This window comes from Macaca mulatta, chromosome 7, assembly GCF_049350105.2.
Source record: "Macaca mulatta isolate MMU2019108-1 chromosome 7, T2T-MMU8v2.0, whole genome shotgun sequence".
NCBI classification, from domain to species: Eukaryota; Metazoa; Chordata; class Mammalia; order Primates; family Cercopithecidae; genus Macaca; species Macaca mulatta.
The window spans coordinates 78616111-78642879 of NC_133412.1; the positions used below are offsets into that span (position 1 = coordinate 78616111).

General features: G+C 49.3%; 1 protein-coding gene across 1 annotated transcript in view; it reads left to right on the forward strand.

Annotated features, from left to right (window-relative positions):
- The window catches only part of ACAN (aggrecan), a 73514-nt gene that overhangs the window by 16773 nt on the left and 29972 nt on the right, over positions 1-26769 (forward strand). Inside the window, exons 3-7 of the mRNA XM_077940243.1 lie at positions 17368-17444; positions 20134-20517; positions 21478-21652; positions 23286-23413; positions 24881-25174. Coding sequence (XP_077796369.1) covers positions 17375-17444; positions 20134-20517; positions 21478-21652; positions 23286-23413; positions 24881-25174 — 1051 coding nt within the window. The 5' untranslated portion in view covers positions 17368-17374. The remainder of the gene's footprint in view (positions 1-17367; positions 17445-20133; positions 20518-21477; positions 21653-23285; positions 23414-24880; positions 25175-26769) is intronic.

Genomic DNA, 26769 nt, shown 5'->3' on the forward strand with positions numbered 1-26769 from the left:
CTTTCTTGGATATAGAAAGCACTCAAGAGTAAAAAGTGGAACTTGTCCAATTGGAATAGCATCTAAAGATATCTAGATACTATATTGGATAAGACTATTGATTTCTCTCCTCAAAAGGAAAGACAGTAGTCAGATTCATAGAGGCAGAAAGTAGAATGGTGGTTGCCAGAGACTGGAAGGAGGGAGAAATGGGGAGTTACTATTTCATGTGTGCAGAGTTTCAGTTTGGCACGGTGAAAAGCATTCTGGAGATGGATGGTGATAATGGTTGCATAACAATGTAAATACGTAATGCCACTAAACTGTGCATTTTTAGAAGATTAAGATGGTAAATTTTATGTTATGTGTATTTTACCACAATTTAGGAGAAAACATAATCAATTTTTTTAAAGTAAGGAAAGGTAGCTTCCTAGGGAGGACAATATCATTGGAGAAACCCTGACTGGAAGGAACTGAGAGGCAGCAGACAGCATGAGTCCCTAGAAGGCACTTTTGTGAGAGCAGCTGCTCTGGCATCCTGTTGGGAGGCTATTAAGCACTATAATCCTGACAGCCTTGCAGAGGACAGTCACACAGCCGGTACAGGCTGGCAGAGAACTGGGGACATGCCGGAGACAGCTGGAAAGGAAGGAAACAAAGGGTCGGGGGGCAACATCATGTCAAGGTTTTGTAGCTCTTCAGTGACTGCTCTGGGACAGGTAGGCTGTTAGAGGGAGGTCTGTGAGGGGCTCAGAGAGCAAGTCTCTCCTCTTCTGGGGTTGGAGGCCTTATTCTGCAGCCCTGAGGTACCTTGGTTCTTTGAGTCAAATTTGATGCTGAACTCACTCCACGTAGAGAACCCTTCTGTAGCAGGCACTGAGCAAATATCTGTTAATTGAATCCATGATTTAAATAAATCTGGAGTTGGCTGGGTTCATTGACTCATGCCTGTAATCCCAACACTTTGGAAGGCTGAGGTGGGGGCATTGCTTGAAGCCAGAAGTTTGAGAGCAGCCTGGGCAACATAATGAGATTCTCATCTCTACCAAAAAAAAAAAAAAATAGCTTGGCATGGTGGCTCACACCTGTAGTTCCAGCTACTCAGGAGGCTGAGGCAGGACGATCACTTGAACCCAGGAATTGGCGGCTGCAATGAGCTATGATCTCGCCACTGCACTCCAGCCTGGGTGACAGAGCAAGACTCTGTCTCTTAAAAAATTTTTTTTCGTTAAAAAAAATTAATCTGGGGGCACAGTTGTCAAAGGCCCTTTGAGGACTAGAACAAACCTCCAAGGGGTACTATCTTCAGCCCCTAGCATCATTCCTGGCACACACATGGGAAGCAGGGAACTAGTTGAGAGCCCAGCTTTTGGAGTCAGACCAATCTGGGTTTGAATTCTGGCTCTACCACTCACTGGCTGAGGGAGATGAGATAAGTTATTTACCCGCTCTGAGCCTCTGTCCCCTTGCTTCTAAAATAGGACTAACCACAGTGTGCCCCTCCCAGGACTATTGTGAGCATTAAACGAGATAAGGCTTATGTTCAACATGCTGCTGGTCACCATGCCTGGCATGGACTCAAGCCTGGATACATGCAATGTTTAGAGGAAGTAGTTGTGATAGGTGCTCACAGATGAGGTATAGATCCAAGGATGAATAAAACCCAGCGCATGCTCCTCCCAGTCGGTCTCCTTGCAGAGGCAGACAGGTGCTACAGGCAGCACCTGCTCCTGCTGTGATCGAGGAGGGCAAAATGGATCATAATGGGAACATGATGGGGGACTTTGTGGAGGAGGGGCCTACCACCAAAGATCGTGAGGACTGTAGTTTCTCCCTGATACATACCTGAGTCATTCCTGGAAACCCTGAGAGCCTCTCCATCACCTACAGAATAAAGTCAATTTCTATAGCCCAATCATGGAGGCCTCTTCAGAATCTGGCCCCACTTTGTTTCTAACTTTATTTGATGCTACACCACTTGGACCTGCTCCTTTCTTCCTGCCTTGTGTGTGCAGTCTCTTACTCTTAGAAGGCCCTTTCCCCACCTCTACATATCCATATCATACCTGTCCATCAAGGCTCAACTCAAATCCTACCTCTTCTTTGAAGCTCTCCCAGATCTCCCAAATAGGATCATGCAGATTCTACATTCTGCATCCTCTCAATTCCCAGAGCCCTCTCTCTCTGCCTCTCATCGAGAGGAGCTCTCTTTGTGTCGTAGGATTTTTTTTTTTTTTTTTTTTTGAGATAAGGTTTTTCTCCATTGCCCAGGCTGGAGTGAAGTGGTTGCATTAGTTCATTCTCATGCTGCTAATAAAGACATACCCAAGACTGGGTAATTTATAAAGGAAAGAGGTTTAATTGACTCACAGCTCAGCATGGCTGGAAAGGCCTCAGGAAGCATACAATCATGGTGGAAGGGGAAGCAAACACATCCTTCTTCACATGATGGTAGGAAGGAGAAATGCCGAGCAAAGGGGGAAAAGCCCCTTATAAAACTATCAGACCTCATGAGAACTCACTCACTATCAAGAGAGCAACATGAGGGTAATCACCCCCATGATTCGATTACCTCCCACGGGGTCCCTCCCACGATATATGGGAATTATAGGAACTACAGTAGAAAATGAGATTTGGGTGGGGACACAGCCAAACTATATCAGTGGCACAACCAGGGTTCACTGCAGCCTTGACCTCCCAGGCTCATGCGATCCTCCTACCTCAGCCTCCCGAGTAGCTGGAACCACAGTTGCATACCACCATGGCTGGCTAAGGTTGTAGAGACGGAGGGGTTGGGGGATGGGGGGTGGTCTCCCTATGTTGTCGGGGATGGTCTCCAACTCTGGGGCTCAAGCAGTCCTCTGGCTTTGGCCTCCCAATATTGTAGGATTTATTCCCACATTGCATCCCTGCCTCACACAGGGAGCCCCTAGGGGTAGATTCACAGCTGGTCCATCTGTAGATCCTGTCAGCACCTGCTACAGAGTCTTCCATATGGTGGGTGTTTGACAGAGAAAAGGAAAAAAGAGGAAAGCCAAGAAGTGCTTGGAGCTTTTCTGGATGAAAGGCAATTATTCCTGCCATGTGAGGGCCAGAAAGAAGGCTATCCCAAGGAGGAAAAGCAGTGTCACTGGAGGATGCCCATGGGTTGAAGAGGTCTTGTTCACTGTCCAATCAGCCAACATTGAACCATCCTGGGCAGGATGTACTGACCTGATGGATCAGGATGGGAGGTGTCCAAGACCACCCTCTGGTTCAGTAACTTGCTAGAACAGCTCACAGAACTCAGCAAAACTGTTACACTCACAGTTACAGTTTATTACAGCAAAAGGATACAGATGAAAATCAGCAAAGAGAAGAGGCACCAAGGGCAGGGGCCAGGAGAGACCAGGCATGAGCTTCCAGTTGTCCTCTCCTAGAGGAGTCGTGCAGACAGCATTGCCTTCTCCCAGAAATAATATGTGCAACATCCACAGAGTCTTGCTAACCACAGAAGCTCACCTGAGCCTTGGTGTTCAGGGGTTTTAGGGGGTGTGGTCATATAGACATGGCTGACCTTGGTCTCCAGTCCCTCCAGAGGTCAGGTTGATACTTCATGCCCCAATGTCCCCACCATCCATCACACCATTAGCTTAGGCCATCCAGCATGGCCCAAGACTCCCACATAAACAGATTCTTATTAGACAGGACCTTCCAAGGGCTTAGAGGTTACCTCCTGGCAGCCAGGGTCAAGGCCCAACCTTTGTTTGGGCAAGGTTAATCCTTTGCTGCACAGAAGGACTGCTCTGTGAATGCCCTGAAATCACACACAAAATCCCATGAATGTGGGCAACATTTCCTAAGAACTGTGTCCATGACTTCCATCAGCTCTCAAAGAGAACCATGATCCAAGGAGCTAACTACATGTTTTCTATGAGGTGAGGTCCTTCCCAGACCCTAGAATCAGGGGACACAATTAGGGTCAAAATAATGAGGTTGGTCTACAGATAACTAATCACCTTTCTTACCTTTGACTAGATCCAAGGACTGAACTCCAAGAACCTGAGGATCTGTCCCCAAAACTGAAAGGATTGGACTGGTCACCCCTTGTTTCCCTCCAGCCACACCCCAGGCACCTGGCCCTTGCTTTGTCCAGAAATTCAGCTATAGCCCCACACATCTGATGGCCCTTTCTGGCCAACAGGCATTTCCATCAGGACCCTCAGCTACCAGGCATATTTACTGGAGCTCGCTTTTTAAACCTGGTTCAATTTCCACGCAGGGAGGCTACCAAAGCATCACACTGGGTCCCCCAGCCCCTTCTCACAGAGGAAAGATCTCTCTGTCCTGCGGGGTTGGCAGTCAGCACCAAGTAAAGGGAATTTAGCTCTTGGCCCAAGATCCCTGCTCAGGAAAGGTGCTTGCGCCTGATGGAAACTTTGGGCTGAAGTATACTCCTTTCCAAAAACTCAGGTCTGATATTTACACAAAGTCTGAAATTAATGCAGAGAAAACTTCCAAGTACTTGGGCTGAGGCAGAAGGCTGAGAACAGGAAGGGGCTGGTCCCTGGTACTAGTTTTGGTTTTTTGGTGGGTTTTTTTTTTTGTGGTTCCCCCCCCCCGCCTCCACAGAACAGGGCAAAGCTGAGTGTCCCTGGGTGAGTGAAGCAGGAGCGTTAATCATGCCCAGTGCTTCTCCACTTTAAACTGGGGAATTTGCAATTGAGAGTGGGGAGGGGTAAGAATCCGGAAAAGGCTGATGGTGTTCAGCCAAATTCATCCTTCGCATGACCACCCTTCTCCAGGCACATGCTTTGGGCCATCCACGGCTGCAGCCACCCCATCCTTAGGAAGCGCCACTAGGCTTCCTTTCTGGTGCCTGGCCTCAGCATCACTCCCAGCCCCTTGGAGATGCAGCCTTCATTCAGCACACAGCTTAGCTCTGGTTTCTATTTTGTCCCTGGATGCTATCTCTGGGGTCACCTATTACTCCCTGCTTGGTGACCCAGGCCCATCCTTCTCCACTCTTGCACCTCTTTTAGCAGAAAAGGAGTGAGAATGGATACTTCCATGGGTCATGTGCATGCTCCCAGCTACCCCTGACAGCTCTACTCAGAGCTACCCTCCCTCCTGGGGCTTCTTATGTGTTCCAAGGCTGAGGCAGGAAGGCTGTGAGATCAGGTGACACTCAACAGTTATGATCGGTCTTAAGATTAACACTCCTTCTACTTCCAAATCTAATACAAAGGGACATTGCCTAGTGATTAAGAGGCATTCATTCATTCAACAAATACTTGTTGAGCAGCTACTATGTGCCAAGCACTGTTCTAGGCACTGGGAATATAGCAGTGAGAAAAACAGATAAAACTCCCTGCCCTCATGGGGTGTATATTCGAGTAGCTGAAATAGACAATGAACAAACAAACATAAAAGGACAATAATTTCAAATAATAGTAATGCTATAGGACAAGTGTGGTGGCTCATGCCTATAATCCTAGCGTTTTAGGAAGCCAAGTCAAGTGAATCACCTGAGGTCAGGAGTTCAAGAACAGCCTGGCCAGCATGGTGAAACCATGTCTCTACTAAAAATACAAAAATTAGCTGGACGTGGTGGCACACACCTGTAATCCCAGCTACTTGGGAGGCTGATGCAGGAGAGTTGCTTGAGCCCGGGAGGTGGAGGTTGCAGTGAGCCAAGATCTGACATGCCTTCAGCACCACTGCACTCCAGCCTGGCTGACAGAGCAAGACTCTGTCTTAAAAAAAAAAAAAAAAAAAAAAAAAAGCTATAAATAGACTATAACAGGGTAACACGATAGGGAGGGAGGGATAGGGGAGCAGGGTAGTCAAGGAAAGGACATTTAAACAGGCTAGAATGACAATGGCCAACGAGGGCAAGATCCAGAAGTGTGTGCCAGAAGAAGAAAGAGCAAGCACAAAACCCTTAGGACAAAATCAGCTAGTGTGGTCAAGGCACAGCTAGAATGTGGCAGGGTTGAGGGTTTGGGGAATAGACGTATGAGACGTGGTCTGGGAAGGAGTAGGAGCGGATCATATGGGGCCTCACAGGCCCTGGGAAGGAGCTGGATTTTTCTCCAAGAACATTCATCCTTTTCTGCCATGAAATCCATCTAGGCCCATCCTTCTCCACTGTTGCACCTCTTTTAGCAGAAATGGAGTGAGAATGGATATTTCCATGGGCCATGTGCATGCTCCCGGCTACCCCTGACAGCTCTACTCAGAGCTACTCCCTCCAGCAGGATCAGACTACCCAGGGAACACGAGAACTTCTGGTGGGTGATTTGGAGGGAATAAGAGGAAGTTCCAAGTAAGTTGCCACAAGGAGTCATCACTCTATCTCTTCTCCTAACTGGAAATCAGTAATTTCCAGAGGCCTCACCCATGAAAATTCTGGCCAAAGATGCCAAGAAACTTGCCCAAATTCACCCAGATAGCACATTATAAGTCAAAGGTATGAATTCAGGTTGTGTTCTTAAGATACTCACCTTCTAGTATACCACGTTATCTCCCAAGAGGCTTGAGAAGAGGCTATTCAGGAAACTGCATAGAGACTGGGTCCAAAGTAGACCTCAGAGAGAAGATGAAGAATAGCGTATCTCTTGTCCCAACAGGTCCAAGTCAAAGAGGTATTACTAGCATGGACATATATCAGTGAGTGAAGGGAATCACAACAGAGACGCCAGAGAGGGGAGAAACCGATATCATCTTTTCAAGTATTTCTGTGCTACAAGTCCTAAACCCCAGCCCGCTCCTTCTACTTCCGATGTGCCCACCCCCACCTCCAGAAGCAGGCAGAGCCTTCACCTAAAAGCTCTCACAGGCCTTCAGCAAACCAAGGCCAGCTCTGTTTTTATTGTTTGACCAGCGTCCGCCTGGCTCCTGGTCAGGACAATGAGGTTGGCCTCGGACTGGCACTGGCAGAAACAGCTCCTTGGGCTGATTTCAGAAGCTGAAGTTTCGAAGAGGCTTCAAAACAGCCCTCTCCCTGCCCCTCTGTGATCAGCAACACAGGAAGCAGCAGGAGTTGGTCAGCTCTTCCAACTGCCAGAGGTACGCGGTCTCCGTGGTAGGGTGGGACTTTAGAAAAGGTTAGAGACTCAGCTCACGTTGGGGGCTCTGCTGACTACCCATAGGTTGACTAGTAGGAATCCAGATATTTTTGAGCAGATGATGATCACGCTTTTGTAGGTGCTGGCTGAGACATGGCCCATGTAATCAGAAATGACTTGATTAGAGCTCTAGAAAAAGCTCATCCTGAAAACCTCTGGAGGAAGTTAATAGGACTGTCTGCAGCCCTGCCATGCAGCAGGGCATGTGTATAGTGGCCTTTTTTTTTTTTTTTTTTTTTTTTTTTTTGAGCCCCTGGAAAATTTGCCTGAAGGACGCTGTGGAAGAGCCACCACGCTGGGCTGTGGAAGCCAGCTTTGCAGGGGACCTCTGGAGACATAGGGAAAGCCAGGACTCAGAGCCCCAGCAGGGCCCTGCCCTGTGGATGGAAGGTTCAAGAGTGGGTCAGGACTCCCACTTGGGAGCCCCCTCCTCCAAACTGGACCCTGTGTTACTCATTGGCAAGATCCCACCAACCCTGCCCATGTTCCAGGCACTCTGCCCATATTCCCGGGCAGAACTGGAAGAGATTTGGGTTTCCCTCTCTCATGAACTAATTAGTGATGCATTTTCCCATCTACCAACCCCTAAAACTTTCTGGATCTGAAATTCCATGAGAACATTCCCCATGTCCCCCTTGATTTATATTTGTTACCTAGTATGTTGTCTTCCCCTTAAAATGTGTTTGTTGACTGAATAATGGAATGAATGGGTAAAGCTAATGAATGTAAAGGGACTGGAAATGCTGAGAAAACCATAGCGTTGTAGCCACAGGACCTGGATTCCAAACCAAACTCAGCCACTCACTATCTGTGTGACTTTGGGCATGTTGTCTAACCTCTCTGAGCCGTTGTCTTACTACCTATGAAGATTGTTCTAAGGATAAGGAATGGTTGGCCGGGCGCGGTGGCTCAAGCCTGTAATCCCAGCACTTTGGGAGGCCGAGACGGGCGGATCACGAGGTCAGGAGATCGAGACCATCCTGGCTAACACGGTGAAACCCCGTCTCTACTAAAAAATACAAAAAAAAAAAAACTAGCCGGGCGAGGTGGCGGGCGCCTGTAGTCCCAGCTACTCGGGAGGCTGAGGCAGGAGAATGGCGTAAACCCGGGAGGCGGAGCTTGCAGTGAGCCGAGATGGCGCCACTGCACTCCAGCCTGGGTGACAGAGCCAGACTCCGTCTCAAAAAAAAAAAAAAAAAAGAAATGGCATATGTACAACTCAGAGAACAGTTCCTGACATACAGCAGGCCCTTCCTAAAGATGGCCCCTAGATTGTTCCTGAAGCCATGGCATAAGTGGATTCTGGCTATAAAATGCCCACTGTTGCCTGAAGATAGAGAGGGGATGACTGCCCTCCCTGACCACAGAGAAGCTCCGAGAGCTCTGTGGCAAGCCGTGGAGATGGCAGTGGCAGATTAGGTTCTTACTTTACAGTCCACAGTTTTATTTGAACTCACATCCTAGTCCTGGGGTGAATAGAGGAATGATCCCTAGGCTAAAATAGTTGGCGGGGTGGGGAGTCCCATTGTTTGCTATCATTGCAGAACAAATGACCATTCACCTACAGCATCATTTAAATTAGATATAGATGCAAATTGTATGTGGGTGGCACTTCTTATCAGGCTAGCACCCATTAGTTGGGCAGCTACTTTGTGCAGAGACTGACCTCAGTGCCCCATTCACTTGGACCATCATTTAAATTAGATATAGATGCAAATTGTATGTGAGTGGCACTCCTTATCAGGCTAGTACCCATTAGTTGGGTGGCTACTGTGTGCTAAGACTGGCCTCGGTGCCCATAGTAGGTGCTTAGTGTATCCATATTAGATGAAATGCAGTGAGGGGCATACACGATGCAGGTGTTCTCGCTCCTCAGTGAGGGAGGAACCAGCCAGACAAGCCTTGAGAAAGGAGGCCAACTCAGCATCTCTCATTTAAGTCCTACAGCGTCCTATGCTATGTGATAGATCCTATCTTATCAGCACTTTAGAGGTAAGGAAATTGAGCCTCTGAGAGGTTAAATAATTGAGCCAAGGTCATATGCTTACAGGAAAGTGTCAGAGCTGCGATTCAGCCACATCTGTCTGACTCAGAGTCATGCTCTTTCTGTTGCACCAGCCCTGCTCCCACCCTGGCCATTACACCCACCCATGCACACATCCCTTAAGTGGTTGGCCTGGTAGTTTAAAACAACAGTGGAAAAGAAGCCACAAGCCAGGATGAGTCTGCTAATAAGTTGGTTGTAACAACAAGAAATGACAAAGGACATAGGCAGAGAGGAGAGAGTTTCAGGCTGGGGGAGGTTTCCAGGTGGTGGCATTTGCACAGGACCTCAAGGAAGGTGGGATTAGGTCAGACATGGAGCTAAAGAGGAGGAGTGGAACTGTGTGAGCAAAAGAAGAGAGGGAAAGAACAAGGCCAACCCTAGCCCCAGATTCAAATAGGGCACTGCCAGGGTATAAGGCCCATGCCACATCGGCAGTCAAGTAACAAGTACAGCCTGCAGTTATGACACCCTCCATGGTGTCATTTCTCAGTTTCTTATTTTCTTTTCTTGCAGCTCCACTACCTGAGCCTTCTTTTGCTCCTCAGAGAGCCTCCCCTCGCTTCTGTTAGACGTGTGCACCACCCTCCCAACCTCACAGCTCTCCTTTCTGCCTTTTCCTCCCTAGCACAGTGAGGGCATGGGGGCATCTTTCTGAATAGGCTGGACCTTCCCAGAGAATGTGCTTAGCAGGCAAGCGAAACCCTTGTGCATTGCCCTGGATGTTGCAGCAGAACAGCAAGTGATGAGCAGGTCTCTGGCCACGAGGGTGGCCGAGAGGGTGGAGATGCAACTCCTTCTGTCCCCAGAAGTTAAGAAGGTGGAACTCTCCTCTGCGCTGCGTGGAGCTGGCATTTAGAATCTCAGAGAACTCCAGAGCTAATTCTCCCAACCTGCCCCCATTTCAGAGATGGAAAATCCAAGGCTCAGGCAGCCGTTTTACTCAGGGTCAAGGTTAGGACCCAGAGCCCACTCACTCATGTCTGCTATCTCTGGATACAGGTTTGTCTGCACCCATTAGGCTAGAAGCAACTCCAAGGAAAAACCTTTCTTTCCCTTCACTGGGCCCCTCTGTCTTAGCACAGAGCTACTCAAGGCCAATCCTAGACGAAAGTATGGCCTTGAAGAGTTTATCTGCAGCACTCCCCACCCCGCTGCCTACTGCCTTTTTCACAGGACCCACACACTTGCCCGGAACGGAGGAAAACACTTGTGGAATTTGACTTAAGATGCTTCGGTGATGACAGGGCAAGTAACAAATTTGGAAAAAGGAAATGAAAGATATGGAAAAAGACAAGGTGTTGAAGAAGATAGGGAGAAGAGAAAGAGCAGGAAATGCCAAAAGAGTATTAGCATCTACAAAAATTACCTTCACAATTTCCCTGGGGGTGACGTTTGCATGAGGATCCCAATTTACAGAAGGGAAAACTGTAAACTGAGGCCTTACATGAGTTTCCTGGTGAGTTAGGACAGAACTGGGACTGAAATCAGCTTCCTGGCATCCCGTTTCTACACCATTCCACCATGTCTTTAGAGTATGTGGGAAGTTGTCAGCTGCGGTTGGGGTGACTCTGACCAGATGTGCTCTTGGTGTAGGGTCCCTGGCCTTTTCCCTATACTAGGTTTGAAATCCCAGCCTCAAGTGCACGTGCTACTGCGTTTATGCACAGCTATCAGGATGATCTGGTCCATGAGCGAGTGACAAGAGAAGAGATGCCATTGGGAAATTAGGCTGCAAATAAGTGATGTGCTGGTGGCTGGTGACTGCAGGAATGGGGAACCTTGGTCCTTTGGAATCCATCTTCTAGGACTTAAGTCAGGGACACAGAGCCACTTGGTTGCAGGCAGATCTTACTGGTCCATCAGTCTGCCAAACCCCAACGTCTACTTGCTCATATAACAAGGAGGTGTCAAATACTATTTTGTGTTATTCCTGGTGAGTTAGCATAGAGGGATTTTGTTTTAATTTAAGCCTTGATTTTCAACCTCTCGGAGGTCACGGTCTGCGTGGTGAGACAAAGTTAGCACACATAAAACAACAGAAGAAAAATTAGGTGCTAAAAAGCGTGTAGAAAGTCATAGCTGGGGGAATAGAACCCAGGGCCAAGGGCTGGTGAGGCGTCAGGGAGGAGGCCTGCAGGGTCTGGGAGGGTGAGGCGGGCATTCGCATAGCCAGCAAACATTTGCTGAGTCTACACTGATGTGGACTCAGGCTGGGCCAGGGGAGGTGACATGGAGATGAACATGGCCTGACCATACTCTAGGGCCGGCAAAGTGGCCTTGGTTTTAGGGCCAGTCTCAATGTCCCCAGGGACACATGAAGGACAGCACAATGAATGGAGAATGAGACTTCATTCAAAGGAAAGAAAAGTGCTCATTATCCTTCCCCAGCCCGTTTCTTTCTTTACTATTATAGTCATGCAACATTTAACAGGGATGCATTCTGAGAAATGCATTCTTAGGCAATTTTGTCATCCAGCAACATGTGCAGTGGAGACCCCTCCACTAAAATGTACTTACACAAACCCGGATGGTACAGCCTACTACACTCCTAGGCCATATGGTATAGCCTAGTGCTCCTAGGTGACACACCCATACAGCATGTTACAATACTGTGTTTTTACTGTACCTTCTATATGTTTAGATAGGTTTAGATACACAAATACCTCCCTTTGTATATACAAGGTACAGTAAAAATCCCATATAAAAGATAAACAATGGTACACCTATAGGGCGTTTATCATGAACAGAGCTTGCAGGACTGGAAGTTGCTCTGGATGGGTGAGTGAGTGAGTGGTAAGTGAACGCTAAGGCCTAGGATATTACTATACAATGGTGTAGGCTTTATAGACACTGTACACTTAGGCTACACTAAATTTGTAAAAATAAATAAAGTAATTGCACTATGACGTTACGACGGCTACAACGTCACCAGGTAATTGGCGTTTGTCAGCCCCATTAGAATCTTACAGGACCATCATCGTATGTACAGTTCGTTGTTGACTGAAATGTTATGTGACCCATGGCTGTAGTTACTTCAGCAGTGTGCTGGTAAATCCACTCTCAAAAAGGAAAAGAAAGAAAAAGGAAAAGAAGAGGTCTTACCTTGTTGATAGTGTCTGCTGATATACATGGTGTATATACTCCCATCATAACCAGTTTCACACTACCAGTGTGATGTCACCAAACACAAAATTGGAAAGAGATGCGTAAAATGGACTCTAGCTGGCTGGTGTCAGTTGGCTGTAGCATAACACTGGTTTTCCTTGGAGCCCTGGGAAGGAGTGACCCAGATTGTTCCTCCTCTGGGCCGCAAATGGCCTATGACCTTCCCAAAGTCACATGCTGCACTGAAGTGTTATCATTAATCAATACAGCCATGCACATCACAAGCAAGCAGTGTGTCTCTAGCTGAGACTTACTGAATGTGAAGTGGTAGTGGTCTACCTCATTCAGCCGGGCACCACCTAGGTGCTCATCCCATATGAGCCTCTAGTCCCATCCTCAGCCCTCCTCCCCCCAAGGCCTTGTTGGAGGAGATTACTTCTAAGGATGTACGGGCCACCATTTGTTCATTCATTCATTCATTCATTCATTCATTCATTCATTCAGCAGACATTTCATCTCTCTGTGCCACACACTACATTGGGTGCCAGGGAGACAATGGAGAACAAGACAGACACAGCAGCTACCTTATGAAGTTCGTTAATGCTGGGAATTGTGAGGGCCAGGTCCCCTGGCGCTGGGTTCTGGTTTTGGCTCCACTTCCAACCTACCATATGGCCTTGAGCAACTCAGTCTCCTCCTTGGGCCTCAGTTTCTTCACCTGTAAAATGAGGAAGTTAGGCTTGATGTTCACTAAGGTCTATCGCAGCTTAGACCTTCTGTGGCTCCAGGGGGTAAAGAGAGGTCCAGAAGGCCACCACAGGAGGAAGGGTTGGTTGGAGGGACCAGGAATGTCTCCATGGAAGAACAGCAGACAGGAAGCAGATTGGACCTCTGAAGATTCACCACGAGTCCTGTGAAAGAGGAGGGGATGTGTTTTGTGGGGCTCCTGATGGTGGAACTCTTGGGTGGAAATTATAATGTGGGTGAGCCATTTTGACTCAATCTTGAAAGTTCTTGAGCACAATTGGAGCTACTCAGCCATGGAATGGGCCACCTTGTGAAGGAATGAGCACCTACCATGCAATCAGAGGCTAAAGCTGCATATACAGGATTCGTGGCAGGGAGGTCATAATTGTAAAGCATCATGATCATCAGTAGTGAAGGATTGAAAGAAAAGAAGTTGTGTGGTCCATTGTGTTATGTGGAAAAGGCAACTAGCATGCAAAAAGATTACAATTACAAAAAAACACAAGTAGATACCTGAAAAAAAAAAAAAAAAAGACTTGAATGACCAGGTAAGGTGGCTCACACCTATAATCCCAGCACTTTGGGAGGCCAAAGTGGGTGGATCACTTGAGGACAGGAGTTTGAGACCAGCCTGCCCAACATGGTGAAACCCTGTCTCTACCAAAAAATACAAAAATTAGCCAGGCATGGTGGCACATACCTGTGGTCCCAGCTACTCGATGGCTGAGGCAGGACAATTGCTTGAACCTGGGAGGCAGAGGTTGCAGTGAGCCAAGATCATGCCACTGTACTCCAGCCTGGGTGACTAGAAGGCAAACTATCAAAACACTAATAATGAGGATTTGGATTGTAGATGATGGTCATTTTTTTCCCATTGTCCTGTTTTCCAAATGTTTGGTAGTATGGTAATGTTGTTTTTGAAATGAACGCTGTTTTATTATTTATGGAAAGTCATCTAGTCCAACCCTCATCCTGGGACAGGAAGCCTCTCTACAACCACTAAACTCTCTTCCAATCCCCCAGTTCTGAGAGGCTCACTCAGGCCTGACAACCAGGGAGGTGGGAGGAAAGTTGCATTGATGGATGCTTGCTGAGTGCCAGAGCCTGTGCTGGGTGCAGAGCCAAAGAAACAGTGTCCAGCCTTGAAGAGGGATGATGGCTGTCACATTATCTCACTCAGTCTTTGAAACAGCCATGGGGCAGGTCCTGGATTATTAAGCAGTAGGGGTCCACGCAGCTCGAGGAGGGATCTCCACTGCACATGTTGCTGGAAGAGGCATTCAGGGAGAGTGGGTGAGCTGCCTGTTCAATCCCATAATTTGATGGAATCCAGGCCAAGACCTTGGCCAGGTCGACAACCATGGGGTAGAGTCTGGCTGATGAGGAGATGAAGGTTTCCTTGTCTCCAACCGGGACACATGCAGGCATCCTCACACAGCCTCAGCTCAAGCTAAAAGCACCTCACTTTCCCCTACCAAATCTCCACATAATTCTCTCCGAGAAAGTCAGTTCCTTGATGATGGACCCAAACCACATGGCTCTCACCTGACCTTCACCCAGCATCCCCTTCCTGCTCCCCAAGCTCCCCTCTCCACTTCATTTCAGGCTCCCTGTCCCCTTCCTCTGCCTCACCTATGCAGTCGCCCTGTCAGCACCTAATTCAGCTTCCCATGGAGAAAGGTCTCCCTGTTGACAGGGCCGTGCTGGGACTCGGGGCTGCCAAAGTCAGTCTTCTTGCATAAAAGGCTCAGTGAGTTCTGGAGACACTTGGAAACCAGACAGAATGGAATTTCTCCCTATTTTCTTTACAGCTGAGAAAACACACAAACACAAGAGCATATTTATTGCGATATTTCTATCCCAAAGTTTGTCTTTAAAAAAAAAAAAAGAAATAAAATTAGTTTCTCTACCCACTCCACCCCTATCCCCCCACCCCCACTCTCCCCCTCCCCACCCCTTTTCATTCCTTCCCATTTCCTGGTCTAGGCCAGGGAGAGAAATCAAGCCGTCCAAGCCCCACAGAGCACTCCTACAACCCCGGACAATGTCCGGCTTGTTCAGAGAGTGAGGGAAGAAACACCGCTCCGAAAACATACACACAACCTCCCAATGAAGGGTGTTCTGAGGGAAGAACAGGCGGGCCTTGTGTCTGAACACGAATCCCTGAGGCTCTGGGAAGAGAGGAGCCGGAAAGTCTAGACCCCTCCCCGGAGCGGAGAAGACACCTTGCCCTCTGCCCTCTGGGGAACTATTTCCCAGCCGCCACTGGTCACACGGAGCTTGAACGAGAGCCCCTCATGGTGCCACAGCCTGGAGCCAGAGACTTTCCTTTAAAAGGCAGCATCTAGATAGAAAAATCCCTAAGGAGACACAAGGGGCTACTTCTCAGAACCTTGGGATTTTCCAGACTTTCTCCAGTGTGAGGATGACGTGCCTCATGCATTCACCTCATACACCCAGCAGCACCCATAGACAGCCCTTTCATTTCTGGGGTGACTCGTATATGTAGCATAGGTGGTAGAAAGATGTCACGCTCAATCGACAGGCAGAAAGAGTCACTCGGAGTCCTGGGCCCATCCTGCCCCTGCCCCTGGCATTCCTGGATAGGAACACCAGTGCCCTCCCAACACCCCTCCTGAGCCTAGGGACTCCTGGGATGCTCCCCTCGTCCCCAAATCCATCCAGCCACAGCTAGCAGTGAATGAGCCAAGAGCGACACCTGCTGGGCCATTGGGCTTTGATAGAGCAAAGGTCTGGGAACGCCACGGGCGTTGCTGAAAGCTCCACTCTTCTTTAGTCCCAGATCCTCCATCTGCTCCAAGGTTCCCTCCCTCTGTGATGCAAACACTTCTTAAACCAAAAGGGCAGGGTAGGTGCTGATGCAAGTCCATCCAACAGAACAACTCGGGGAACATCACAAGGCATGCGCCATGGAGGGAAGGTCAGATGAGGTGTCTGTAATGAGACTGCACGTGTTCTAGGCAGCGGTGCTCCATCTTGGCTGCACCTTAGAACCTTCCAAGCTCTAAAAATCCTGAGGTACAGGCTGAAGCCCAGGTGATTTCAATGTGCAGCTGAGGTTGAGAGCGCTGCTCCGATGGGTCTCCTGTACATTCTGTTGGGTCCTATGCTGGAGTCAGGGTTCCAATTGTGCACGTTTACACTGTGGTTGTCACAGACCTCTGTACTTACCATGTCAGCTTTCCAGCAGATGACGCTAAGGAAGGTTTGTCTTTCTAATCCACATGAAGTCATTGAACTAGCAGGAGAGCTACAGCATCCTAGGTCTAATTTCTCTCCTAAAAAATTAATCCATTCATCCCACAGCCTCCTCAAGAGCTCTCTAGGTGAATATCTTTTCCCTGCCATGAACCAGGCCCCTAAACCTTGCCTGAAACCTTGGAGGCTGGTCCATTCTAAAACACACATGATCTCTGGATTTGAAGTTGGTGGCAGGACCAGGTTTCATTAGGGATGTTGAGCAACTCATCACTTCTCTGGGCCTGGAGGACTGTATTCGTCAGTGTTCTCCAAGGAAACAAACCAACAGGACACATGCACACAGACACACACATACCCCCCCCCCACACACACACACACGCACAAGACAGAGAGAGAGAGAATTATTATAAGGAATGGGTTCATGCAATTATAGAGGCTGGCAAGTACCAAGGTCTGCATGGTAAGTTGGTAAGCTAGACCAGGAGACCTGGCGTGTAGTTCTAGTCCAAGTTCGAAGGCTTGAGACCCACACAAACTGACTGGGGTAGTTTCAGTTTGAAAGTCAGTAAGCTTGAGATCTAGGAAGAGTTGATGCTTCAGTTCAAGTCCAAAGGGAAGAAAAAGCAATGTTGTAGCTCAACGGCCATCAAGCACGAAGAATTCTCTCTCTCTCTCAGGGGAGGTCAGTCTTTTATCTCTATTCAGTCTTCAACTGATTGGACAAGACCCTCCCACATTAGGGAGGACCATCTGCTTTATTCAGTCTACTGATTCCAATGTCAATGTCATCCAGAAACACCCTCACAGACACACCCAGAACAATGCTTGACCAAATGTCTGGGTGCCCCGGCTCAGTCAAGTTGACTCATAAAATTAACCATCACAGGAACTCATTCAGATGAGACTTCACTGGCTGAAAGATGGGAGGTTAGGTTTATTAACCTAATGCCTGGAATTAAACTGGGAAACCTGTGAAGGTTTTGTGAGGGAAGAATTCTTGAAGAAAATATTTCACAAACCATGTGCAGCCTCCTCCTCTGGAGATGATTCCAGGTCCTTGGGTGTGGAATTATCACTTCGCATCATATGTCACATGACTCTACTTGACCTCACCAAGCCTTCACTGTCTAAATAATGCCTCTGCCTCCCCTCTTCCAGGTGAACTATGACCACTTTACTCTGGGTTTTCGTGACTCTGAGGGTCATTGCTGCAGCTGTCACTGTAGAAACTTCAGGTGAGGACATTCCTATGCAAGTCTCACGTATTCAGTAGGCATGAGTACTGGGTTTGAGTACTGGGTACTGATCCTGGTGCTACTGGTCCCAGGGATATAATTTCCCCTTTCCTGGCCTTTTCCTGGCCCCACCCTTCCCCTATTGATGCATGCATAACTGTGATGGGACAGCACCCATGCGTGGGCACACGCGTCCAGGAGCCTCGCTCAGATAACACTGCTCCTGGCTGCCCTCGAGCCCCGACAGCTGGCAGGGAGAGCTCCAGGCAGGTGTCCTCCTTCCCTCCATGCATATCAGTGAGGACTGCTGCACACTGAGCTTGCAGGAGGGGCAGGACATAGACAAACCAGTGGAGAAAGGGCCATTGAGGGAGGATTGGCTGGAGCACCACAGAAGAAAAGTCACTTGAGAGACAGCCAGAGAAAAGCCCCAGGGAGTCAGACAGGTATGTGCCTTTTTTGCAAACCATCCTCGGAAGCCCCAGCCTGGTCTCTTGCATGTGGCAGGCTCTGGGTCTACTGCTAATCGAGCACTGGACCAAATGAGCAAACCTTCCACTGACCCTAGGATGGGCTTGACCCCAGAAGGGAAGTTATGTCTCCCCTAGGCCCAGACAAGAGAGGACTCTGATCTTGGCTGTGTATTTTAGAGGCCCCCACTGGCCCTCCTCCAGCCTCAACCCTCTCCAAAGGAAGGGGAGTCAGTAGGGCCAATGTGTCCACCCAAATCTGCACTTCTCCTTTACAGCACATTCTGGGGTCCCAGGATGCCCAGAATTTCCTATCCAAGTGGGCCCAGGCCACATCCAGGGCCTGCATGGGTCCATCCTCCTATGGGGACACCACACCTCTGGTGGGAGCCACCCTGGGCCCAAGGGAGGGGCTAAGGAGTGGCTGTTTGTATGGGGTGTGGGCAGAGCAGGGCTGTGGGGCTGAGACCAGCACAGCAGCACATGAGACGCCCTCACAGTGCAGTCAGTGTGGGAAAAAGAAGGGGGCCCAGCTCCCCATGCTCTCACCCAGTCACTGTATCCCAAGGCAAAACACCAAGGAATCCAAGAATTCTGAATTTAAATCTTTTCTTTCAGGTCATTTTGAAAGGTATCATTGTCAAATAGGAAGATAGGACATAGAAATTAACAATCTGTTGGCCTGATTTACAACTTTTGCATCTGTAGACATATGGGACAAGAGCCTTCATTTGTACTGTTGCTGGGAGACCCACAGCCATGCAACCCCTGGCTGTACCCAGGGGTGGTCTGCCCACATGGGGAAACCAGTTCATTAGGTTTGAGTGAGGCTTTAAAAACTGCTGAGCTGGGCACCACGGTCCCTTTCAGCTCTCCCCTGAGAACCACTACTGCTAAAACCAAGCCATGTCCAGGGTCCAAGGGCCCAGCACTCGGAGGAAGATGCCTGTGGAAGGGGCTGGTGGGACTGTCCGGGACATCAGAAGGTTAAGGGCTGGACTCCAAGCATTCCTGGCTCCCCTGCCCTTGCCCTGTGATGTATCTACCACCCACAAATATTTGAAACTTTTTTTTTTTTTTTTTTGAGACGGAGTCTTGCTCTATCGCCCAGGCTGGAGTGCAATGGCGTGATCTCGGCTCACTGCAACCTCCGCCTCCCGGGTTCATGCCATTCTCCTGCCTCAGCCTCCCCGAGCAGCTGGGACTACAGGCACCCACCACCACAGCCGGCTAATTTTTTTATATATATGTATTTTTAGTAGAGACAGGGTTTCCCCGTGTTAGCCAGCATGGTCTCAATCTCCTGACTTCATGATCCACCCGCCTCGGCCTCCCAAAGTGCTGGGATTACAGGCGTGAGACACCGCGCCCAGCCTGAAACATTTTTTATTTCAACCTGTAGGGTCTCCTGAAAGCACAGGTTTCATACATGTATGAGTCTCCATGAAAGGTGCTATTTTTTTTTTTTTTTTGAAAGCTGTTTTTTCCCCCCCCATTCCCAGCAGATCTTTTACTTCTAACAAGATTTGGTAAGCTTGTTGCACCTCCCCTATTGACACTTTCCATTATGTTAACATTTTTGGAGTCTGATCCTACCCCATCACCTCTCCTGCATCTGACTCTTTGTGCACCAAAACGTCTGATCTTCTCGGCTGCTTCTCCACCCGCGTCCCCCAACTCCCAAACAGCAGAAGAGAGTGACTTGTCCCGGCGGCAAAGTCAGGCTTGCACCCAAAGCAGACCTCCCCAAATGGGACACATCTTGGAAGTTTTCTGTCTCAGCTTTAAAATTGTGTAGATTACTTTTCTACCCCAAAATAATTTTTCCCAAAACCTTTGAGTTAAGCTGTCACTCCAAGTAGATGGGTCCTGTTTTATTCCATGCTTTGATGCCCCCTGCAGTACCCCAGTTTGAGAAACAGGGAGGTGGTCTTGACCCTGACATCTGCCCTGCCCTCCTCTGGAATCCTTTTCTGGCTCCATAGTTTCCTTCTGGAGGTGCAGAGGCCAGGGGTCTTGAGGAACGCTGCTCTGGAAAGGGCGTTGCAAGCCTTCCTGGGGATTCCCACATGGCACAGGAGCATCCTCATTGTACAGACAGACACACTCATTGGATTTCGCTCTCAGGAGAGTGCATTGCTGGAAGGATGGATGGGGAGGCGGGGTGGTCCTCTCTAGGCACTAACAAGTCTCTCTTCCACCCCACCCCTCTCACACAGACCATGACAACTCGCTGAGTGTCAGCATCCCCCAACCATCCCCTCTGAGGGTCCTCCTGGGGACCTCCCTCACCATCCCCTGCTATTTCATCGACCCCATGCACCCTGTGACCACCGCCCCCTCTACTGCCCCCCTGGCCCCAAGAATCAAGTGGAGCCGTGTGTCCAAGGAGAAGGAGGTAGTGCTGCTGGTGGCCACTGAAGGGCGCGTGAGGGTCAACAGTGCCTACCAGGACAAAGTCTCGCTGCCCAACTACCCAGCCATCCCCAGTGACGCCACCTTGGAAATCCAGAGCCTGCGCTCCAATGACTCTGGGGTCTACCGCTGCGAGGTGATGCATGGCATCGAGGACAGCGAGGCCACCCTGGAGGTCGTGGTGAAAGGTGAGAGCCTCCCACAGGGACAGACGCTGCTTCGCCCACAGAAAGACCCACAGCAGTCTCTGCAGTGCGGGCGCAGGCAGGCTGGCCTTCAAACCAGCTCCTCCACGCACCTCAGCCAAGTTACCTAATTAACTTCAGCTGCTTCCTCTGTGACATGGATCTGGTAATATCATTCTCTCTGGACTTAGGGAGCATTAAATACTTCCTGGCTATGGTCACAGGTAACTGACAGTTTGTGCTTCCCAAGAATCCTGTGATCCGGTGGGTCTTGTGATCGTGCCCATTTTACAGACAAGCAAACTGAGGTCAAGTGACTTGCCTGAGGTTACCCTGGAAATGAGTCAGAGCAGTCTCCTGACAGCTCATCCTGGTGTCTTTTCCCTCCCCTTCTCCACTCTCATTCTCAGTTCCAGAAGCCAAAGCAAGGACTGAACACTCCCTGGTCTCTTTCTCTCTATGGCCCAAGGAGAACAGTCAGGTCCTTGGTTAGCTTCAGGACTTCGGTCAACACCAGATTTTTCCCAGAGGGAGGTACAGTGGGAGGCTCTGTCAAAGACGGTTCACTCCTGGGCACATCTTAAATGGGGTTTCTGCTAGGATGACCCTGGGCTGAGGGTGCAGAGGGTTCTAAGTGTCTCTTTCCCCTAACGCAATATGGGGGTCTTGGAGTGAAAAGAAAAAATTATAAGGAGGCAGATTTTAGTTTAATTCAAAGAACTTTCTCATTATCAGGATTATCATAAGTCTTCAAAAAGGAATGCTTTGTAAGATAGTGAGCTCCCCATTACAGGGTGTTCCAGCAAATTCAGAAGCATCACATGCAAAGGTGTACAGGGGGTCATGCATCAGCCTGGACCAGCTAGTTCCCTAAGGTCCCTTTGACTATTCTGCGAGGGCCTCGGTGATCAGAGACTGTGCCTGACCAGCTCTTCCGCTTGTGGGCGTGTATGTGTCTTGCAGGCATCGTGTTCCATTACAGAGCCATCTCTACACGCTACACCCTCGACTTTGACAGGGCGCAGCGGGCCTGCCTGCAGAACAGTGCCATCATTGCCACACCCGAGCAGCTGCAGGCCGCCTACGAAGACGGCTTCCACCAGTGTGATGCCGGCTGGCTGGCTGACCAGACTGTCAGGTGAGCCCCAGCCCACCAGCGAGTGGGGGCCAGGAGTCAGGGGCCACAGGGGAGTGGAGCGGGTGCTGGGTGGAACATTGGCCAGACTGAGCTGGTGCCAGCATGACACTGTGGCCAGTCTAGGTTAGGGGCCGTGGTCATACCTTGGCCAAACAGGAGCTCAGTGACCCATCCCAAACCCTTGTTATTGTGATTCTCTCTTGCAAATGGGATGAGGGACTGCTAGCAACATTTCCCTACACGTCATTTTTTCCTACCCATTTTTTTCTTTGCCATGATTTCCCCACTTTTAAACTTTGGTGTCTTCAGTATTTTTGTAAACAACCTTCTATCCTTTTTATTTTTAATAAAGCAAGACATAAATTGAACCCTTTGGTACATCCTTCCCTGAGTGTAGTTGCTGGGGAGTGAGGTGCGGAGCAGTCCAGATAGACTCTGCCCTCAAGGGATCTCAATGCACTCTGAAGGCAAGATGATATCACCCATTCCAGGAGCACCATAGCTCCAACAGCCAGAACCACAAAGCCTGAAGGCAAGATGATATCATCACTCATTTCGGGTGCACCATAGCTCCAACAGCTAGAACCACAAAGCCTCAGGAAGAAAACAAAGGAAAATGTCTTTGCAGTCTCGGGGTAGGAAAAGAGATCTTAGGATACAAAAACTATAGCCATAAAAAAAAAAAAAGATGAGACAATAGTCTAGCACAGTGCAAGAGCCCACACCTGGGCGGCGTAAAGAACTGGACTCAGCCGGGTGCAGTGGCTTCACGCCTGTAATCCTAACACTTTGGGAGGCCAAGGCGGGCGGATCATGAGATCAGGAGATCCAGACCATCCTGGCTAACATGGTGAAACCCCATCTCTACTAAAAAAATACAAAAAATTAGCTAGGCATGGTGGTAGGCACCTGTAGTCCCAGCTACTCAGGAGGCTGAGGCAGGAGAATGGCATGAACCTGGGAGGCGGAGCTTGCAGTGAGCCGAGATCGTGCCACTGCACTCCAGTCTGGGCGACAGAGCTAGACTCCGTCTCAAAAAAAAAAAAAAACTGGACTCAAATTCCAGCTCTGGGACTTGGAAGCTGCGTGACTGTGGACAAATCGTTTAACACCTCTGAGCCCCAGTTTCTTCAAGTGTAAAGCAGATTGATGATAGCACCTACCTCATTGGGTTGACGTGAGACGCAAATGATATACAGCGAGGCCTAACAAACTATGACCCAGAGGCCAAGTCCAACCCACCCCTTGCTTCTGTAAATAAAGTTTTATTGGGACACAGTCACACCCATTTGCATATCCGTGGGTGCTTCATGGTACAGTGGCAGTTGAGTGGTCACCGCAGAGACTATGCAAAACCTAAAATATTTACTGTCTGGCCTTTTATAGAAAAAAAATACATGAGCCCCTGATAGAGAAAGTGTGTTTTGTACCACTAAATATTGGGTAGTAGGGGCTACCTTTAATCATGATTCACTGTAAAAACGGATAGGCAGTTGACATATTCAGAAGAGACATGGTCAAATGCAATATTAAGTCACTGTTTCCTCCGATGAGGGAGGAGGATTCAAGGGCAGAGGCCATGGGCTTCCCTTTGTCCCCTGAGTGTCACACCTCCATTTCGGGTTCCTGGCAGATACCCCATCCACACTCCCCGGGAAGGCTGCTATGGAGACAAGGATGAGTTTCCTGGTGTGAGGACGTATGGCATCCGAGACACCAACGAGACCTATGACGTGTACTGCTTCGCCGAGGAGATGGAGGGTGAGCTGCCCTGCCCACCGGGAGGCACCCAGCTCCCTTCCCAAGACCCCCTTCCCCTCCCCATCTCCCCACTGACACAGGGTGCCAGCTCAGGGCCTGACACACTCCATCCTCCTCTGCCATGAAGGGAGGTGGGCTGAGGCCACAGGTCTGCACCCCTCCCGCTCCACTTTGGAGAGGGTCTCAGTGGCCCCAACATCTGCAAAATGTCTGGTGTCACCACTGTACCCAAGAGCACGTGTCACAGGAGGTTTCTCACCTGGGATTGCCCCTCCCAGCCGAAACCCTGGCTGCTGTGACAAGCACATCCCTGTTCTAAGGTCCACCATGCTGTCAAAGTCCAGCCCAGCCTTACCCTCACAAGCGACACTACATCAGCAACAAAGCTCCCAGGGCAGCTGGCCATCCAGCGACCCTCTCCCAGAGTCCCTGTGGGCAACCCCAGCTCTGTTCCTGGACAGAGCCGGGGGCGGCGGAGAGAAACCTAGACTTTTTCTGTTTTGTAAAGGGCACCAATTTTGGTCACAGAGTTACCCACACACGTGTATGACACCCTTTCCCCCATCTGCACCCATATACTCCTCTGTACATTCCAGACTCTGCAATGCCTCTCTCCTCCCTCCCTGCCCCCCGCTTCCCCCACCTGAGTACAGTGCCCACAGCTCCTCCAGGCTGGGGAGAAAAGCTGACAACAGGCACTTTCTGAGTAAGGGGCCGCGGCCAGGCTTTCTCACCACCATAGCCCCCTGCCGCATTCCCACCCCAGGGGGCAGACCTGCCTATTCGGTAACAAGTTATTTGTGTGTTCCCACATTTGGCTAACCACAGACAAATAGAACGGCCAGTTAGAGCTGCCACTGAGCAGGGGTAGCCAGAACCACCCCGTGAGTGGATGCCCACCGCCCCCACCCTTACGCCTTACCCTTATCCCTGACACAACCTTGTTAGGTTTTGGGAAATTTTTTTTAAGCTCACAGTCCTCAAATGATGCCCTTACGGACTCTTCAGGGTCTAGAGACCCCAGTTTGGGAACCACTGCTCCAAGGGCTCAAGGTCTGATCCTGCTTTTCCCAGGATAATTTGAGTTTTTTAAAAGGATTTGCCTTGAGTGGGCAATGCTTAACTCCTAGGAAAGATCCCCCTAATGGTGGAATGCAAATGGGGCAAAGAGGCTTTTGAGCAGAATTTTCCTCCCAGATTTTAAGTTTGCTCCACCCTTTGCCCAATCTCTCTGCCATTCTTGCTGCTTCTCTCTTGGTCCCCTTGTTTTAGGAAATTGATGTCATCCTACACAAAAGCCCAGAAATAAGTAATGAAGGGCAAGATCTGAGATACAGACATGTGGGACCAGGACTTTGGGAAGTTAGAGGACTCCCCAGACCTCGTGGAAAAGTGTGGATCTCTCTGGGGGTGCAGAGCAGGGGGAGGGGGAGGAGACCCTTACCCAGCTGGCTGTGTCCTTCACAGGTGAGGTCTTTTATGCAACATCTCCAGAGAAGTTCACCTTCCAGGAAGCAGCCAATGAGTGCCGGCGGCTGGGTGCCCGACTGGCCACCACGGGCCAGCTCTACCTGGCCTGGCAGGCTGGCATGGACATGTGCAGTGCCGGCTGGCTGGCCGACCGCAGCGTGCGCTACCCCATCTCCAAGGCCCGGCCCAACTGCGGTGGCAACCTCCTGGGTGTGAGGACCGTCTACCTTCACGCCAACCAGACGGGCTACCCTGACCCCTCATCCCGCTACGACGCCATCTGCTACACAGGTGGGGCACGACTGGTGGTGGGAAGGGAGTTCATGCCACTAAAATGGGGTCCTAGAGAATGAGGAGATCTTGGAAAGGGAGGGTTGGTTTTTGCCCTCGAAAGGGCCACTGGGTACCTGAACCCCATGTTTTTAGGACACCCCTCCATTTTCACTGGTTTCTGGGAAGCACTAAGGTAGAGACTCTTGAGACTGCAGCATATCCAGCCCTGTCTCATCCGATCAGCACACAAGAGGCTTAAAAGCCTCCAAATTGTTTTCTCCAGTTTGAATCAAAGCTCTGTCACCTACTACTGTGCAACCCTGGCAAAGTCAAGGCCGTGAACCTCACTCTTCTCATCTGTCTAGTGGAGAGATGGGGTACCCACCTAGGAAGATGTTGGGGGTTAGACATGAGACCCTGGCACCCATGGGAGGGTGCTGCTGTCTGCCTTTTTAAATTGAATGTGTCTAAAAGGAGGGTCAAAAGGGGTTTTGTTGTGTTCTGGTTTTTTGTTTTTCTTTGAGACAGAGTCTCACTCTGTCATCCAGGCGGGAGTTCAGTGGTGCAATCATAGCTTACTGCAGCCTTAGCCTCCTGGGCTCAAGCAATCCTCCTACCTCAGCCTCCCATGCAACTGGGAATACAGGCACCACCATGCTTTGCTCATTTTTTTTCCTTTTGGTAGAGATGGGGTCTCGTCATGTTGCCCAGGCTGGGCAAAATGTTATTTTATTTTATTATTTTTATGATTTTTGAGACAGAATCTCACTCTGTTGCCCAGGCTGGAGTGCAGTGGTGCAATCTCAGCTCATTGCAACCTCCATCTCCCAGGTTCAAGCGATTCTTCTGCCTCAGCCTCCCAGGTAGACTGGGATTACAGATGTGCGCCATCATGCCCAGCTAATTTTGTATTTTTAGTAGAGATGGGGTTTCACCATGTTGAGCAGGCTAGTCTTGAACTCCTGACCTCAGGTGATCCACCCGCCTCAGCCTCCCAAAGGGAGGCTGTAACTATAATCCCAGTGGGGTTACATGCATGAGCCACTGTACCCAGCCACAAAATGTTATTGAAAAGAGTAGGGGAAAGTTTGATGGGGACTTTATTTTGAAAAATTACACCAAAATGTTCAAGTAAGTTTTTATCTTCCATTTAACACATTTTGGGTTACGTGCTATCATAATTACATGCTAATCATAATTACATGCTAATTCTTGGAGGAAAAAGCAATGCATCACATGAAAGAGGAGTTGCAAAACTTTTCTGGTGTAAGTGGTAATAACACAATGACAACTCATTACATGTTTCATTTCCACAACCTGATCTCACAGGAAGAGGGTTACTTTTGCAACAGTAGTTAGGATTTCCCCCTCGAAGCCTCTCTTAACCTTTTGGTATTCTAACTACTCTTTTGGAAGTAGTATCACTTTCATGAGACCCTCGTTTTTCCATGACTATGAGACAGGCAGTTCTCCAAAGACACCTTCATCAACTTCACAAACTGCGCTTTCTGCAAGATTTTCTGATTTCTCTTTGTAACTGCCTTACCTGGTCCTATTGGTTAGTTATAGCATCAGACGGTTGGCAAGGTGCTCATGAGACGAGTGAAGGAGCA